This window comes from Pseudophryne corroboree, chromosome 2, assembly GCF_028390025.1.
Source record: "Pseudophryne corroboree isolate aPseCor3 chromosome 2, aPseCor3.hap2, whole genome shotgun sequence".
Classification (NCBI taxonomy): Eukaryota; Metazoa; Chordata; class Amphibia; order Anura; family Myobatrachidae; genus Pseudophryne; species Pseudophryne corroboree.
The window spans coordinates 765521150-765540622 of NC_086445.1; the positions used below are offsets into that span (position 1 = coordinate 765521150).

General features: G+C 45.6%; 1 protein-coding gene across 2 annotated transcripts in view; it reads right to left on the minus strand.

Annotated features, from left to right (window-relative positions):
• Positions 1-1357: 1357 nt before the first annotated feature.
• The window catches only part of CD53 (CD53 molecule), a 114982-nt gene continuing 96866 nt past the window's right edge, over positions 1358-19473 (minus strand). For both annotated transcript variants that reach the window (XM_063955474.1, XM_063955475.1), the window contains exons 6-8: positions 17173-17280; positions 6877-6960; positions 1358-6157 (exon numbers count right to left, since the gene is read on the minus strand). In XM_063955474.1, the coding sequence (XP_063811544.1) occupies positions 6086-6157; positions 6877-6960; positions 17173-17280 (264 nt within the window). In that variant the 3' untranslated portion in view covers positions 1358-6085. The remainder of the gene's footprint in view (positions 6158-6876; positions 6961-17172; positions 17281-19473) is intronic.

Consider the following 19473-nt stretch of genomic DNA (forward strand, 5'->3'; position numbering starts at 1 on the left):
TATATTTGCCCCCAGTAGTTGTGCCCCCTGTATATTTGGCCACAGAAGTAGTGCCTCCTGTATATTTGCCCCCAGTAGTTGTGCCCCCTGTATATTTGCCCCCAGTAGTTGTTCCCCCTGTATATTTGCCCACAGTAGTAGTGCCCCCTGTATATTTGCCCCCAGTAGTCGTGCCCCCTGTATATTTGCCCACAGTAGTTGTGCCCCCTGTATATTTGCCCCCAGTAGTTGTGCCCCCTGTATATTTGGCCACAGTAGTAGTGCCTCCTGTATATTTGCCCCCAGTAGTTGTGCCCCCTGTATATTTGCCCCCAGTAGTTGTGCCCCCTGTATATTTGCCCACAGTAGTTGTGCCCCCTGTATATTTGACCCTAGTAGTTGTGCCCCCTGTATATTTGCCCCCAGTAGTAGTGCCCCCTGTATATTTGCCCCCAGTAGTTGTTCCCCCTGTATATTTGCCCACAGTAGTTGTGCCCCCTGTATATTTGCCCCCAGTAGTTGTGCCCCCTGGTAGCGCCGCTTACACACACATAGAAAAAACAACAAAAAAAAAAAAACCCTGCCCCGCTCCTGCTTGACATTGCTGCTGCTCTGTCTCCGCAGTCCTGTCCCGTCTGGCTGCGGCGCGTCTCCACCCATCGGGTGTCTGATGTCATGACGTCAGCCGCCCGCGCATCACAAAGCACGGAGCAGGGGAGGGAGCTGACGCTGCTCCGGCTCGCAGCTGTCTGTGACTGACAGCTACGAGCTCCGTGCGGCCAGACGGAGGTCCCGGTGGAGTTTAGCTGCGGCGCCCTGTACTGTCTTGGGTGCCTGGAGCTCGAGCTCCACTGGAACCACCCTCCCTACGTCACTGGTGATATTAATACAATAGTTGGGCAGTAACTATTAATTGTATATCATCTGACTGCATTTCCAAACACAAAGAGTAATTAAGGAATTAATGTGAAGGTCATGCAGTGTTGAACAGATGCAATCAATGAGAGGTGACATGTTTAATTGCCCAACGAACATAGCCATTTTTGTGGGATGAAATTTGGATTGTTACCTATGAACTAACAGACTGCCAATAACATAAATCAGACACATAATATATAGTGGGAAATTTATCCCATAAATGTACAACTAGCAGTGTGCCATTTACAGGCAGTCAGTGGGTGAATCATCTCCTTACTGCATGGTGAACAAGTAGTGATACATTATTGAATTATTTTTGGCAACATTATAAGCAGCTACAGTCTACAAAAGCATTCTGCAAGTGTTGCGAATGTGTTTCACAGAAAAATAAGATTGAACTAATACTGTTAAATTAAGAGAGCAGTTTATAGGATAACATAAAAAAGACACGAACACTGTATTTTTCATAGGCAAAATAGCCTTTTATTGTGTTTTGTACTTTGAGGGATCACCAATCGGAAATAAGTAGTTTTAATATTACACTTTGTTTTTCTTATTCATACTGTATTTTAATATTTCACCAACTCCCCAAATTATTTTAATGTATATCCAATAAAGAATAGTTATTTTAAGAAAAGGAATGGTGGTTGAGTGCGTCCAACGAAAACTGCTTCTTTCTTCTCTTTCTGGTTCTGTGTCAATATATGTCTGTGTAGGTAGATATAGTTTGCGTACACTCTTTTACTAAAAGGCAGTGCATTGACAGCATTACATCAGAAACACAATTAGTAAATAAATCCCTACTATTTCATTGTTACAGTAATATCTATTTATGTCACTGATTTGGAATGTCATACATTTACAATACATATATGATGCTAGACACAGTCAAACAAAGGTTACAAATTAGTTTTTTACATGCTTCAGAAGAAGGATATTCATCCAAAAGCGCTCAAGCAGGGGATCATGTGTGTCGTTCTGAGGACCAGGGAGACGGTGTTCGTGATAAGTAACCTGGGACTTTACATGAGTAACCGGGACTTTTGATGACTATACTCCGGTAATTACGAATTGCGGTATCTTGCTCCCCAGATGTCTCCTCAGCACCTCTTTGTTATATGCCATTTTTAATCAGCGTTTGTGAGTGTATTTTATTAAAATTATTTTTAACTACATTCACAGATGGTATTGCACTATTATAATTTTATATTTCAAGTGCCTGATGGAGAAAATATGTTTTTAACATATTTATGAAGTGGAATCGTGCATATCCAGAGTCTTGATTTCTACATGCAATTTTGCTTGTTCGTTCATGTGAGTGGGACCAGTAACAAATAAAGATTCACTATTATTATCAACAGGATTGCACTATGGGGTCATTCCGAACCGATCACTCGCTGCAGTTGTTTGCAGCGCAGTGGTCGGGTCAGAACTGCGCATGCGACGGCGCCGAAGGCCGTCGTTCCCTAGTGATTGCCTCTGCCTGATTGACAGGCGGGCATGGCCGGGCCGCAGTGGCTGCATGACATCACTCGCAGCCGCTGCAACCAGGGGCAGCCACGACCAACTCCAGGTCAGCCGCAGAAGCTGCGCTGGCCGTGAGTTATACAACAAGCACAAATGCATAGCCGCTGTGCGATGCTCTTTACTTGCGCGGGCTGGGGGGCGGACAGACATGCGGGGTGGACTAGCCCTGTGCTGGACGTCCCCCCACATGTCTGGCAACATGATCGTAGCTGTGATAAGTTTAGCACAGCTACGATCAACTCGGAATGTTTTGTGTTCCTCTTTATTTATAGCACCGATTATCCGAAGTCTATGACTATCTATTTCAAGTTTGGAAATATTTGGTACATCATTATTGTGTAAGCAATTTTGTTATCACTGAATGTGTAAAGCTGCGCCACTTGGCTTCACTATTTTTCTATATATTGTTCTCTAAAACCACGGTGAAGGTTTATCTGTGTGACTAAGGGCTGCTACTGACATTAAGCGCATTAAGGGTCTCTTCTTGTTATTGCTAAATGTGTTTTCCAATGGAGTATGTCAGGTCAACATTAAGGTACTGTACACTTGTCTTATAAGCACAATGAGGGCCTTATTCAGAGGTGGACAAAAGTGGCCGTGGCTGCATCTATTGGTGGTCGCCTGTGACTTTATGCAAATTCCACTACAAAGGTAGAGAAATGCTGCACTTTGATTGGCCCAGCCTGCCCCTGCTCAGTGGCCCCTAGAATTGTGGGGCCCTGGGCAGCTACCCAGTGACCCCATACATTAAGTAGGCCCTGCTTCCAGCATCTGTACATACTGTTATACTGAATGGTGCATCCTTGGTCGCTACCATCGGTCGCACCATTGAAACTTGCATGAGCCCTATGACAGGTGCACTTTCTCCATCTGTCTATGCAACCATTCTCACTGACACCCATGAGACACTCCCATAAGATGGACTATCTCCATGTGTGTGCGTAGGGGGTGATTCAGACCTGATGGCTGGGCTGCTAATTTTGCTGTTCTGTGTTCAGATAGTTGCTGCCCAAGGGGAGTGTATATTCGCAGTGCAAGTGTGCGATCGCATGTGTATGCGTGCTCAGTAGTGGAACTTGCCATGGGCAAGCAGGACTTTTGCCCGGGGCGCCGCCTTCCGGAGGGCGCCGGCGCCATCCAGAGGGCGCTGCACCATGGCAAGATCCGCTACTGCTGTGCCCCCCGCTGCCCTCTGTGTCCCCCGGCTGTGTCCCCCTGTGAAGGGAACTAGACGCTACGTGTCTAGTTTCCCTTCGTGGAGAGGACCTTTGCTGTGCGGTGCGCGATGACGTCATCGCGCACCACTCAGCATTTCAGCGGTGCTACTCTACTGTACAGGGGGCGTAACTGACCACGCCCCCTGTACAAAGTCACACCCCTATTTCCAGCCCAGGGCGCAAATAGGGCTAGAACCAGCCCTGTGCGTGCTACAAGTATCCCTCAGTCAGCGGACAGCTGCAAATCCGTTCGCACCTCACTCACCAGTGAATGGTTTTCACCAGTGTGTGCAGTCTGTGCGCAGCCCAGGACTTACTCCTACAGTGCGATGAGAACAGGCTGATCGGGGCTGGAGCTGATGTCACACACCCTCCCTGAAAATGCCTGTGCATGCCTGTGTTTTCCTTGACACTCCCTGAAAATGGCCTCTTCCTGTCAATCAGCATGCGAATGGCTGTGCGATTAGAATTTTTACACCAGCCTGTCACTGCTCGGCGATGCCTGTTGTTGTGTGGTGATGCACATGTGCATTGCGGTGCACACGCATGCGCAGTCTATCGATAATCGCCAGCTGTGCAAAAACGTACAGCAGCAATCAGGTCTGAATCGGGCCCTAAGACACCTCCCGTGCACCGCCCAGGAATGCCCGCTACATTTTCACTCCACTTCTCCCTGCGTGCACCTGAAATGAGATCTGTGGCTCTGCATGGACACAACAACTGGCACCACTCTGTCCCATCTGAATCAGGCCCTGAGGCTCATGTAGAGTTGGACACATTCCCATGGTATGATTGATGTATGTGCACCAGACAGGGAACATGTATGTCAGTAAGCAGAATTTGTCGCATCCTACTCTCCTGACTCCTTGTGATTTGAGAAGTGGCATGGGGGAGGGAGTACAGTATGTAATTATGAATGAGGTGACCCTTGATGCGTACACATACACACCTGCCAGGAGGTATATTTCTGCTGGTGCCATGGCACACAATGAAGAATTGACAGCATCTAGTGACAGATGTTTATATTTAATTATACTCTGACTGTACTTAATATGATAAATATGATTTTCACATGTACTGATAACACTGGCTAAAAACTTCTCTTGTGTATTTGTCATTTCATTGATTGCTTTATTACATCTGGCATATTGGGGCTGATGCAGATTGCACACAACTGCTATTGCACCTATTTGCCAAGTCAAACACATTTTATGTGGCCACACCACCCCGATATATCCGCTTATGGAAGTAGCCTACATCATTATATGTGACTTACAATTGGATGGGACTCTGTGTATGCACAATTCTGCATATCCTGTAAAATCGACTGCACACCTGCAATACGCTTTCACTGAATTTGGCCTATATCATACCTCCCTGCATCTTTGGGAGGGAAAGTGGGACCTTAGCGCTTGGCCGAAAAGGGGGTGTGGCCTATAGAGAAGAGGGCATGGCCCTCACATGAGTGCTGCGATTGCGAGCCACTCCCCTGTTTTTGTCACTGAGGGGGCATGCACAGTACTGTGAGCTTCTGGCATGGCCCCAGTTCTTCTGTCATTGCTGCTATTCTCTGTCTGAGTGACAGAAGCCTCCCAATTGCTCTCCCCCCTCACCATGGAACAAAAAAAAGGGACTGTCCCACGAAAATCGGGACAGTTGGGAGGTATGCTTTAGGCAAACGGCACATCACCCCACTGTCACCCCTCTTCAGCCGCAAATGGAGATGCAAATGAGATGTCGATGCTTTGCTGGTAATTCTTCATAATCTCATATGCTCAGCTGTGGAGCACGTGCAGTGCTAATAATCATAAGCACACCTCTGCATAAGCCCCATGGTATACATATAGAGTACCACATCTTTATGGGAATGCATAAATATACATACTTTTTCATGCATGCATGCATATTTTCTTGCTTACGTCCATGGTACAAATGTGTCCTACTCTACATGAGCCCCATTGAAGGTAAGTAACAAACCCTCCAACAATTTACACATAAAAATCGGTACAAATTCGAAAGGGGGGCGTGGCCACGGATAAAGTGGCGTGGCCATGCCCCTTTTCCTATACTTTCAATGGAAGTTTGGAGATCCAAAAATCGGTAGAGACCATAAAAAAAGGTGCTGTACCTGCCAAAAAGGTCCAGCTGGAGGGTATGAAGTAACCAATATCCATAAAAATGTAACCCAACACTTCACTAGGAACCACTGATGTACCTGAGCACGGCAATGCTGGTGGTTTCTTTCTAGTGACCTGGTAAGTTGCCATTTCATTAATATTGGAACTAACTGTGCATTGACAAGATGGGCACTTTAAGCTAATGGTTGTGCTGCAGTAATGGGATGCAAAGCTTAGTATTTGTCCCTGCACGTTCCAAATGTTGTACACAGGAGTGTGTGCAGGATGCTTGTGATGATCTCGTGCAGTTCTGTGGTCTGTGTTTCACTATGTACTCAGCGAGCTACTGCTTCTGGAGATGTGGCAGTACAGCGTCAGCGCAAAGGACATTCCTAGTACCTGCCAAGCAACATACATTCATTAGTTACAGCACAGTTATGTAGTTATATTATGTGTCATCTACATCATAGAGACAGTTATTTATATAATCTACATGTCATGAAATTTTCACCATGGAAACATTATGCTGAAACAATGGGGGATATTCAATTGTTTGAAAAGTCAGTTGGGTGTCTGTTTTTTCCTATCTAATAGACAGGAAAGAAACAGACATCCAACTTTTCAAAATTTGAATTCCCCCCAATATGTATTTAAAACCATTTAAATTCATAAGTGACCCAGAAAATGCCCGATCACCTCAATCTGCCCCCTGCTCTGAGTGATGCTCTGTCCCATCTGCCACCTCCCTTCTGTTCCCAACCTCCCGCTCCATCCAGTATAAACCCCCCTCCCACACACCCCCTCACACACGCCGCCCCACCCCTCACTTTTACCAAGTTCCCAGCTCCTCGCCTAGGTCTGCACTGTCTCCCTAGCAGTGGCAGCCATACCTAGAACATGCAACCCAGCTTCCACTGCACATGCATTCAGAGAATTGGACAGACCTTCTGCCCCCTGCTCTGCCTCCTGCCCCGCGACTAATCTGTCCTCTGCTCTGCCCCCTCTCTGATGCTCTTCTGTATTTTAAATCATTCTAATTGTATCCTGTATTTGCCAAGGCTAATAATGGAACTTTATGTGGCATGTAATATTTTGCACTGCCCTCTGTAATGTCTTACCTCAATAATAGAAGTACAAATGATAGTTATTCCAACATAAAGGAAATTGTTTTCAAACCAATTATTGAAAGAATTAACGCACCCCTAGAGAAGAATATTGGAAACATAGTATAAGTGATCAGTGCATTAGATTTGAAGAATTCCAGCCTACGTATATTGCAAATTAATTTAGTTTTAACAACAGTTGCACCATTCTGATGGCACAGAGTAAGCACAGTACATTCTAAGCTCATGTAGCAGGTTCATGGTCATAACTAGGGGAGTGTGAGCAGTGCCGACGCCCCTGCACAAGGCCCAGGGAGTTGCATTCGGCTTGCAGAGTGCCTGGAATGGCACGCACCGTGCAGCTAGCATTGCTGAAGAGCTGCCAGGAGCATTTAGGATACTCCGGGTACGCACCCTGCAGCCAGTGGATGTTCTGGCAAATGCTCCATTTCTTCCTACTGTAAGCAGTCCTATTCCCTTTGCATAGTGTCATGCCATCACATGGTTAGGGTCGGAGGTGGCATAGAGTCCACCTCTCGTGCTGAGCAGTATAGTCAATGACTAGAAGCTGAGTACATCTCACAATATAAAGAAAAAATGGTATCTTAGAGATGTGCGCAAATTAGCAGCTTTAACATGTAAATTCTCTCCCTAAAAATGTCACCACACCCACACAGACTTTGTAAAAAAAAACTTTTTCAACAGGGAAAAATCCTCGTATAAGCGCTCAAACACATGAAATATAATATAAAATATACATTCCATATATTATGTGATATACAGGGTGATATTCCTCCGTCCTCTGTTCCCGGTGGTTGTTGATCAGAAGCTCTCAATCCCAGTAGGTATATAAAAAGAAAACAGAACAAACAATGTGTAGAATTGTCTTATAACTGATCAGTTCTGTATAACCCACTGGACCCAAGGAGGAAATGATGGTAGTCGGGAAAGCGTACCCCAACTCACAATGGAGCACCACCAAATGTGTGTATAAAGTAGAGATGAGCGCCTGAAATTTTTCGGGTTTTGTGTTTTGGTTTTGGGTTCGGTTCCGCGGCCGTGTTTTGGGTTCGAACGCGTTTTGGCAAAACCTCACCGAATTTTTTTTGTCGGATTCGGGTGTGTTTTGGATTCGGGTGTTTTTTTCAAAAAACACTAAAAAACAGCTTAAATCATAGAATTTGGGGGTCATTTTGATCCCAAAGTATTATTAACCTCAAAAACCATAATTTACACTCATTTTCAGTCTATTCTGAATACCTCACACCTCACAATATTATTTTTAGTCCTAAAATTTGCACCGAGGTCGCTGTGTGAGTAAGATAAGCGACCCTAGTGGCCGACACAAACACCGGGCCCATCTAGGAGTGGCACTGCAGTGTCACGCAGGATGTCCCTTCCAAAAAACCCTCCCCAAACAGCACATGACGCAAAGAAAAAAAGAGGCGCAATGAGGTAGCTGTGTGAGTAAGATTAGCGACCCTAGTGGCCGACACAAACACCGGGCCCATCTAGGAGTGGCACTGCAGTGTCACGCAGGATGGCCCTTCCAAAAAACCCTCCCCAAACAGCACATGACGCAAAGAAAAAAAAGAGGCGCAATGAGGTAGCTGTGTGAGTAAGATTAGCGACCCTAGTGGCCGACACAAACACCGGGCCCATCTAGGAGTGGCACTGCAGTGTCACGCAGGATGTCCCTTCCAAAAAACCCTCCCCAAACAGCACATGACGCAAAGAAAAAAAGAGGCGCAATGAGGTAGCTGTGTGAGTAAGATTAGCGACCCTAGTGGCCGACACAAACACCGGGCCCATCTAGGAGTGGCACTGCAGTGTCACGCAGGATGTCCCTTCCAAAAAACCCTCCCCAAACAGCACATGACGCAAAGAAAAAAAGAGGCGCAATGAGGTAGCTGACTGTGTGAGTAAGATTAGCGACCCTAGTGGCCGACACAAACACCGGGCCCATTTAGGAGTGGCACTGCAGTGTCACGCAGGATGTCCCTTCCAAAAAACCCTCCCCAATCAGCACATGATGCAAAGAAAAAGAAAAGAAAAAAGAGGTGCAAGATGGAATTGTCCTTGGGCCCTCCCACCCACCCTTATGTTGTATAAACAAAACAGGACATGCACACTTTAACCAACCCATCATTTCAGTGACAGGGTCTGCCACACGACTGTGACTGATATGACGGGTTGGTTTGGACCCCCCCCAAAAAAGAAGCAATTAATCTCTCCTTGCACAAACTGGCTCTACAGAGGCAAGATGTCCACCTCATCATCACCCTCCGATATATCACCGTGTACATCCCCCTCCTCACAGATTATCAATTCGTCCCCACTGGAATCCACCATCTCAGCTCCCTGTGTACTTTGTGGAGGCAATTGCTGCTGGTCAATGTCTCCGCGGAGGAATTGATTATAATTCATTTTAATGAACATCATCTTCTCCACATTTTCTGGATGTAACCTCGTACGCCGATTGCTGACAAGGTGAGCGGCGGCACTAAACACTCTTTCGGAGTACACACTTGTGGGAGGGCAACTTAGGTAGAATAAAGCCAGTTTGTGCAAGGGCCTCCAAATTGCCTCTTTTTCCTGCCAGTATAAGTACGGACTGTGTGACGTGCCTACTTGGATGCGGTCACTCATATAATCCTCCACCATTCTATCAATGTTGAGAGAATCATATGCAGTGACAGTAGACGACATGTCCGTAATCGTTGTCAGGTCCTTCACTCCGGACCAGATGTCAGCATCAGCAGTCGCTCCAGACTGCCCTGCATCACCGCCAGCGGGTGGGCTCGGAATTCAGAGCCTTTTCCTCGCACCCCCAGTTGCGGGAGAATGTGAAGGAGGAGATGTTGACAGGTCGCGTTCCGCTTGACTTGACAATTTTGTCACCAGCAGGTCTTTCAACCCCAGCAGACTTGTGTCTGCCGGAAAGAGAGATCCAAGGTAGGCTTTAAATCTAGGATCGAGCACGGTGGCCAAAATGTAGTGCTCTGATTTCAACAGATTGACCACCCGTGAATCCTTGTTAAGCGAATTAAGGGCTCCATCCACAAGTCCCACATGCCTAGCGGAATCGCTCCGTGTTAGCTCCTCCTTCAATGTCTCCAGCTTCTTCTGCAAAAGCCTGATGAGGGGAATGACCTGACTCAGGCTGGCAGTGTCTGAACTGACTTCACGTGTGGCAAGTTCAAAGGGCATCAGAACCTTGCACAACGTTGAAATCATTCTCCACTGCGCTTGAGACAGGTGCATTCCACCTACTATATCGTGCTCAATTGTATAGGCTTGAATGGCCTTTTGCTGCTCCTCCAACCTCTGAAGCATATAGAGGGTTGAATTCCACCTCGTTACCACTTCTTGCTTCAGATGATGGCAGGGCAGGTTCAGTAGTTTTTGGTGGTGCTCCAGTCTTCTGTACGTGGTGCCTGTACGCCGAAAGTGTCCCGCAATTCTTCTGGCCACCGACAGCATCTCTTGCACGCCCCTGTCGTTTTTTAAAAAATTCTGCACCACCAAATTCAAGGTATGTGCAAAACATGGGACGTGCTGGAATTTGCCCATATTTAATGCACACACAATATTGCTGGCGTTGTCCGATGCCACAAATCCACAGGAGAGTCCAATTGGGGTAAGCCATTCCGCGATGATCTTCCTCAGTTGCCGTAAGAGGTTTTCAGCTGTGTGCGTATTCTGGAAACCGGTGATACAAAGCGTAGCCTGCCTAGGAAAGAGTTGGCGTTTGCGAGATGCTGCTACTGGTGCCGCCGCTGCTGTTCTTGCGGCGGGAGTCCATACATCTACCCAGTGGGCTGTCACAGTCATATAGTCCTGACCCTGCCCTGCTCCACTTGTCCACATGTCCGTGGTTAAGTGGACATTGGGTACAGCTGCATTTTTTAGGACACTGGTGACTCTTTTTCTGAGGTCTGTGTACATTTTCGGTATCGCCTGCCTAGAGAAATGGAACCTAGATGGTATTTGGTACCGGGGACACAGTACCTCCAACAAGTCTCTAGTTGGCTCTGCAGTAATGATGGATACCGGAACCACGTTTCTCACCACCCAGGATGCCAAGGCCTCAGTTATCCGCTTTGCAGTAGGATGACTGCTGTGATATTTCATCTTCCTCGCAAAGGACTGTTGAACAGTCAATTGCTTACTGGAAGTAGTACAAGTGGGCTTACGACTTCCCCTCTGGGATGACCATCGACTCCCAGCGGCAACAACAGCAGCGCCAGCAGCAGTAGGCGTTACACGCAAGGATGCATCGGAGGAATCCCAGGCAGGAGAGGACTCGTCAGAATTGCCAGTGACATGGCCTGCAGGACTATTGGCATTCCTGGGGAAGGAGGAAATTGACACTGAGGGAGTTGGTGGGGTGGTTTGCGTGAGCTTGGTTACAAGAGGAAGGGATTTACTGGTCAGTGGACTGCTTCCGCTGTCACCCAAAGTTTTTGAACTTGTCACTGACTTATTATGAATGCGCTGCAGGTGACGTATAAGGGAGGATGTTCCGAGGTGGTTAACGTCCTTACCCCTACTTATTACAGCTTGACAAAGGGAACACACGGCTTGACACCTGTTGTCCGCATTTCTGGTGAAATACCTCCACACCGAAGAGCTGATTTTTTTGGTATTTTCACCTGGCATGTCAACGGCCATATTCCTCCCACGGACAACAGGTGTCTCCCCGGGTGCCTGACTTAAACAAACCACCTCACCATCAGAATCCTCCTGGTCAATTTCCTCCCCAGCGCCAGCAACACTCATATCCTCCTCATCCTGGTGTACTTCAACACTGACATCTTCAATCTGACTATCAGGAACTGGACTGCGGGTGCTCCTTCCAGCACTTGCAGGGGGCGTGCAAATGGTGGAAGGTGCATGCTCTTCACGTCCAGTGTTGGGAAGGTCAGGCATCGCAACCGACACAATTGGACTCTCCTTGTGGATTTGGGATTTCGAAGAATGCACAGTTCTTTGCTGTGCTGCTTTTGCCAGCTTGAGTCTTTTCATTTTTCTAGCGAGAGGCTGAGTGCTTCCATCCTCATGTGAAGCTGAACCACTAGCCATGAACATAGGCCAGGGCCTCAGCCGTTCCTTGCCACTCCGTGTCGTAAATGGCATATTGGCAAGTTTACGCTTCTCCTCCGACAATTTTATTTTAGGTTTTGGAGTCCTTTTTTTTCTGATATTTGGTGTTTTGGATTTGACATGCTCTGTACTATGACATTGGGCATCGGCCTTGGCAGACGACGTTGCTGGCATTTCATCGTCTCGGCCATGACTAGTGGCAGCAGCTTCAGCACGAGGTGGAAGTGGATCTTGATCTTTCCCTAATTTTGGAACCTCAACATTTTTGTTCTCCATATTTTAATAGGCACAACTAAAAGGCACCTCAGGTAAACAATGGAGATGGATACTAGTATACAATTATGGACTGCCTGCCGAGTGCAGACACAGAGGTAGCCACAGCCGTGAACTACCGTACTGTACTGTGTCTGCTGCTAATATAGACTGGTTGATAAAGAGATGTCTATGTAACTATGTATGTATAAAGAAGAAAGAAAAAAAAACCACGGTTAGGTGGTATACAATTATGGACGGACTGCCTGCCGAGTGCAGACACAGAGGTAGCCACAGCCGTGAACTACCGTACTGTACTGTGTCTGCTGCTAATATAGACTGGTTGATAAAGAGATGTCTATGTAACTATGTATGTATAAAGAAGAAAGAAAAAAAAACCACGGTTAGGTGGTATACAATTATGGACGGACTGCCTGCCGAGTGCAGACACAGAGGTAGCCACAGCCGTGAACTACCGTACTGTACTGTGTCTGCTGCTAATATAGACTGGTTGATAAAGAGATGTCGTAGTAGTATGTATGTATAAAGAAGAAAAAAAAACCACGGTTAGGTGGTATATACAATTATGGACGGGCTGCCGAGTGCCGACACAGAGGTAGCCACAGCCGTGAACTACCGCACTGTACTGTGTCTGCTGCTAATATATAGACTGGTTGATAAAGAGATAGTATACTCGTAACTAGTATGTATGTATAAAGAAAGAAAAAAAAACCACGGTTAGGTGGTATATACAATTATGGACGGGCTGCCGAGTGCCGACACAGAGGTAGCCACAGCCGTGAACTACCGCACTGTACTGTGTCTGCTGCTAATATATAGACTGGTTGATAAAGAGATAGTATACTCGTAACTAGTATGTATGTATAAAGAAAGAAAAAAAAACCACGGTTAGGTGGTATATACAATTATGGACGGGCTGCCGAGTGCCGACACAGAGGTAGCCACAGCCGTGAACTACCGCACTGTACTGTGTCTGCTGCTAATATAGACTGGTTGATAAAGAGATAGTATACTCGTAACTAGTATGTATGTATAAAGAAAGAAAAAAAAACCACGGTTAGGTGGTATATACAATTATGGACGGGCTGCCGAGTGCCGACACAGAGGTAGCCACAGCCGTGAACTACCGCACTGTACTGTGTCTGCTGCTAATATAGACTGGTTGATAAAGAGATAGTATACTCGTAACTAGTATGTATGTATAAAGAAAGAAAAAAAAAACACGGTTAGGTGGTATATACAATTATGGACGGGCTGCCGAGTGCCGACACAGAGGTAGCCACAGCCGTGAACTACCGCACTGTACTGTGTCTGCTGCTAATATAGACTGGTTGATAAAGAGATAGTATACTCGTAACTAGTATGACTATAAAGAAAGAAAAAAAAACCACGGTTAGGTGGTATATACAATTATGGACGGGCTGCCGAGTGCCGACACAGAGGTAGCCACAGCCGTGAACTACCGCACTGTACTGTGTCTGCTGCTAATATATAGACTGGTTGATAAAGAGATAGTATACTCGTAACTAGTATGTATGTATAAAGAAAGAAAAAAAAACCACGGTTAGGTGGTATATACAATTATGGACGGGCTGCCGAGTGCCGACACAGAGGTAGCCACAGCCGTGAACTACCGCACTGTACTGTGTCTGCTGCTAATATAGACTGGTTGATAAAGAGATAGTATACTCGTAACTAGTATGTATGTATAAAGAAAGAAAAAAAAACCACGGTTAGGTGGTATATACAATTATGGACGGGCTGCCGAGTGCCGACACAGAGGTAGCCACAGCCGTGAACTACCGCACTGTACTGTGTCTGCTGCTAATATATAGACTGGTTGATAAAGAGATAGTATACTCGTAACTAGTATGTATGTATAAAGAAAGGAAAAAAAACCACGGTTAGGTGGTATATACAATTATGGACGGGCTGCCGAGTGCCGACACAGAGGTAGCCACAGCCGTGAACTACCGCACTGTACTGTGTCTGCTGCTAATATATAGACTGGTTGATAAAGAGATAGTATACTCGTAACTAGTATGTATGTATAAAGAAAGAAAAAAAAACCACGGTTAGGTGGTATATACAATTATGGACGGGCTGCCGAGTGCCGACACAGAGGTAGCCACAGCCGTGAACTACCGCACTGTACTGTGTCTGCTGCTAATATAGACTGGTTGATAAAGAGATAGTATACTCGTAACTAGTATGTATGTATAAAGAAAGAAAAAAAAACCACGGTTAGGTGGTATATACAATTATGGACGGGCTGCCGAGTGCCGACACAGAGGTAGCCACAGCCGTGAACTACCGCACTGTACTGTGTCTGCTGCTAATATATAGACTGGTTGATAAAGAGATAGTATACTCGTAACTAGTATGTATGTATAAAGAAAGAAAAAAAAAACCACGGTTAGGTGGTATATACAATTATGGACAGGCTGCCGAGTGCCGACACAGAGGTAGCCACAGCCGTGAACTACCGCACTGTACTGTGTCTGCTGCTAATATATAGACTGGTTGATAAAGAGATAGTATACTCGTAACTAGTATGTATGTATAAAGAAAGAAAAAAAAACCACGGTTAGGTGGTATATACAATTATGGACGGGCTGCCGAGTGCCGACACAGAGGTAGCCACAGCCGTGAACTACCGCACTGTACTGTGTCTGCTGCTAATATAGACTGGTTGATAAAGAGATAGTATACTCGTAACTAGTATGACTATAAAGAAAGAAAAAAAAAACCACGGTTAGGTGATATATACAATTATGGACGGGCTGCCGAGTGCCGACACAGAGGTAGCCACAGCCGTGAACTACCGCACTGTACTGTGTCTGCTGCTAATATAGACTGGTTGATAAAGAGATAGTATACTACTAATATTATATATACTGGTGGTCAGGTCACTGGTCACTAGTCACACTGGCAGTGGCACTCCTGCAGCAAAAGTGTGCACTGTTTAATTTTAATATAATATTATGTACTCCTGGCTCCTGCTATAACCTATAACTGGCACTGCAGTGCTCCCCAGTCTCCCCCACAATTATAAGCTGTGTGAGCTGAGCACAGTCAGATATATATATACATTGATGCAGCACACTGGGCTGAGCAGTGCACACAGATATGGTATGTGACTGAGTCACTGTGTGTATCGTTTTTTTCAGGCAGAGAACGGATATATTAAATAAAACAAACAACTGCACTGTCTGGTGGTCACTGTGGTCGTCAGTCACTAAACTCTGCACTCTCTTCTACAGTATCACAGCCTCAGGTCAATCTCTCTCTCTCTCTCTCAACCCTAATCTAAATGGAGAGGACGCCAGCCACGTCCTCTCCCTATCAATCTCAATGCACGTGTGAAAATGGCGGCGACGCGCGGCTCCTTATATAGAATCCGAGTCTCGCGAGAATCCGACAGCGTCATGATGACGTTCGGGCGCGCTCGGGTTAACCGAGCAAGGCGGGAGGATCCGAGTCTGCTCGGACCCGTGAAAAAAACATGAAGTTCGTGCGGGTTCGGATTCAGAGAAACCGAACCCGCTCATCTCTAGTATAAAGGTTTCTTTAATTCAGGACCACATGTGACCTTCACCATAAAATGTATAGATTTGATTTTGTTAGAATATTATTACACTTTAAGATGCGTACCACACTCTGAGTTTTTTTGGGGGAGTTGTGGCATATTGTTCACGGCATTTGGAACTATTATGACTCTTTGAATTGGAGTTATTCCCTAAAAACTGTGAATAAAGAAACTCAGGATTGTCATCACCATTTGAACCTGTAAGTGTGGTACGCATCTTAAAGTGTAATAATATTCTAACAAGATCAAAAGAAACCTTTTGTGGCTTGTAATTTCCCTGCTCATAAGTGAGTAGGGTATGCATCCCTTTCTATACATTTTATGGTGAAGGTCACATGTGGTCCTGAATTAAAGAAACCTTTATACACACATTTGGTGGTGCTCCACTGTGAGTTGGGGTACGCTTTCCCTACTACCATCATTTCCTCCTTGGGTCCAGTGGGTTATACAGAACTGATCAGTTATAAGACAATTCTACACATTGTTTGTTCTGTTTTCTTTTTATATACCTACTGGGATTGAGAGCTTCTGAACAAAAACTATCGGGAACAGAGGACGGAGGAACATCACCCTGTATATCACATCTCACCCTGAATAACAACCCACAGGATGGGTTCAGTATGATATACTGGTGGCCGGGATGCCAGTCGTCAGTATACCGACAACGGCATCCCAGCCAATAGTATGCCGGCAGCATGGTGAGCACAAAGAGTTCTCTTGTGGGCTCACTGCGCTCGCCACTATGCTGTTTCGGTGGCTTACTGCAATCCCATTCTATTCCCCCCTGTTAGCCGGGATTAGAGCTGGCGGCATTGTCACCTGTCAGGATTCCGGCGTCGGTATCCTGACCGCCGGGATCCCTTCTGCAGGCAACCTAACTGCATCCCCATAGGATGACCTTCTGTTTGAGCTGTATGAGTATTTACTGCTGGTTCTCTGATCGTATGATGTGAGTCAATGCTTCCTCAGTATGCCATCACACTTGTGTGGATTCTGAAACATAGCATGCTAGTCACCTTTATTCTTTCTAACAACAGAAAACACTGTCAACTTTGATGTAATAAATGCAATAATTATACAAGCTAACTCCTTTGCCTTAGACACTATAGATTTTAGGCCTCCACCCTATTTAATATGGCAACCAGTGGCAGATTTTACCTATGAGCTGCAGGTCTGCAGCTTCCCCCCCCCCCACCCACCCCCCTGCCAAAATTTTCCTTTGACCAAAACATTAATTGCACTCACTAAATATAGCTATTGCTTGAGGACTACTTGGGCTTAGAATGAAGTTTTCACATTGTACATTCTTTCGTAATGTAATCATACTTGGAAACACTTCTTACCACCCCATATGCTCCTTCAGCCGTACACACTTTACTATCTCTGGGGCAACAAGATGGCGGAATTGAGTTGCCCCAATCTTTTGAGCCATTGATTCCACAGCACTTCAGCTAAGGGAAAAACATATTGTGTACAGTAATAAATATTATTATATCTTTATATATATTTTCACACGTGTATATACAAATTTGCTGTTATTTATGTATACGTTTTACACAGTTCACACATTTATTGAAATATCCTTGTGATAAAATGACAGACAGGGCCCATCTTCCTGTGCAATAATGGGAGATTCTGGTTCGTGGCGTCAGAATTATAGGGGGAGCACATATGAGGTATTTATCTTGTCTTCTGGCCTACAGCAAACCTCCACTCATGTGCTCCATACACGTAACAGAGAGAAGCCTAGCTGGCACACGCTAATCATCACTATGGGGTCCGACATGTGCCAATATGGATGGATATTGCAGATGTAAGCAGACTACTCATGCACCAAAGAAAGCAGCAAATCAGACTTAAGCATATGGATGGAGCCAGGGGCGGATTGGGAACAAAAAGCGGCCCTGGAAAAATTTGTACTAGTGGCCCCACATGGGCAGCACCAGAGGTGTAAGGTCTAGCCATGGACCATGGCAGCAGCACCCTCCCCCCAAGACTTTCCAGATAGTGGTCATGTCCAGCATCAAGGGGGAAGTTAAAAAGAAATAAAATTAAGTATTATGAGCACATTATATGATACACCTTTAGAATTTAGTAAACTATATCATTCTTTAGAAAGATATATTTTCTTGCTTATTACACCAACCGTATCCCAATCACTATTCACTCAATCTTATATGTCAGCCAAGCAGGCAGACAGAGCATACACTAGATCATCTGCAATCAGGCTAAGTGGCAGTAATTTTCATATATGCAAATTATTTTGCATCTTATTCATTATGTCTATAAAAAGGACCACATGTCCTCAAACAAAACAGGCCCCACGGGTGCGTCGGCCCACCTGGAATCTTCCCTGTAAACCCTATAGCCAATCCGCCTCTGGATGGAGCTCCCTAACATGTTTGAATTGATCCATACTTTTGCAGACACTACTGGGTAGCGATGGGGCTCAACCTTGTGAATGCACAAATCTCTACGCTCTTGTAGGAGTGTTGTGGCTGTGTAAGTAGACTATCATGCTTGGTGCGGTATACATTAAGCATCACATGAATCCTGCCACTGATTCAAAGCATAGCAGCGTTTAGTAATGCCATATGCTTGTATAATTGCACCTAAAATCGCATAGGACAGCTCTCCCAATAAGAACTGTCCTTTGTGATATATGGACTTCTGGGTTTATGAGTACTTCTGCGCCTGCGTGATCGGATCCCTCTCAGGGAAGAATAAGAAAAGAAGACCATAGGCTTCTATTAGGCAGCACCATCTACAGTTGGAGCTGTCTATCGTGTCCAACCTCCAGCATTTTCAGAGGTTTGGCTGCATTTTTGACAATGATGCATCCTGCTCCTTATGGTAATATGCAGATGTAGGTGGGACACCTGTTTGGGATGGATCCTTTGCACCTAGCATGGGGTGGGAGCAAGTCCAGATACTAGGGGCTGAGACAGACGCAGATGTGTCCGCTTTGTCAGATGGCCGCAGCAACCCTCTTACTAGCTTAATGCGAGAATCTGCCCGTGTATGCACAAAATCCCTGCAACTACATGTGGAAGCTTAATATGTCCACTGCTGCCATCAGTAGTATCTAGACCTGTACCCAGCTCATGCTGGATACAAAAGATCCATGCTACAATCAAGCAGGAAAGGCAGCTTGCGTGCTCACGGCACTCTCATGGTGTTCCTTCTAGACAGAACAGTTCTATGCGTTCACAAGGTTGCCACCCAGTCACCGGCCAGAATCACCCATTTCACAGACAATAATGCCTGCCAAAAGATTAGTGGATTAATCCATACGCACTAGTGAACTCTGTCCATTTGCTTACATCTGATTTGATGCATGCGCAGTCAATCTCTTTCTTTGAGGCAGTATGCTGAAATTTGCAGGCTCCACCCACATTTCCCAATTGCATCCCACTTTAAGAATACGCGCCTATATGAGGAGCAAATGAGCAATATTGCTGGGAAAACATTTTGGGGCTGATGCACAGTTGGTAGCAAAGTTATAAGAAACTATTCAAAAGGAAAGTGCATGGAAATATAGCAGATGACCACACATGTGCAGAGCTATATGCATGTCAGATGTACTGTATATGACTCTGCATTGGCAGCATATGTGTCGGGTTTATTACAAGTCATTATCACTG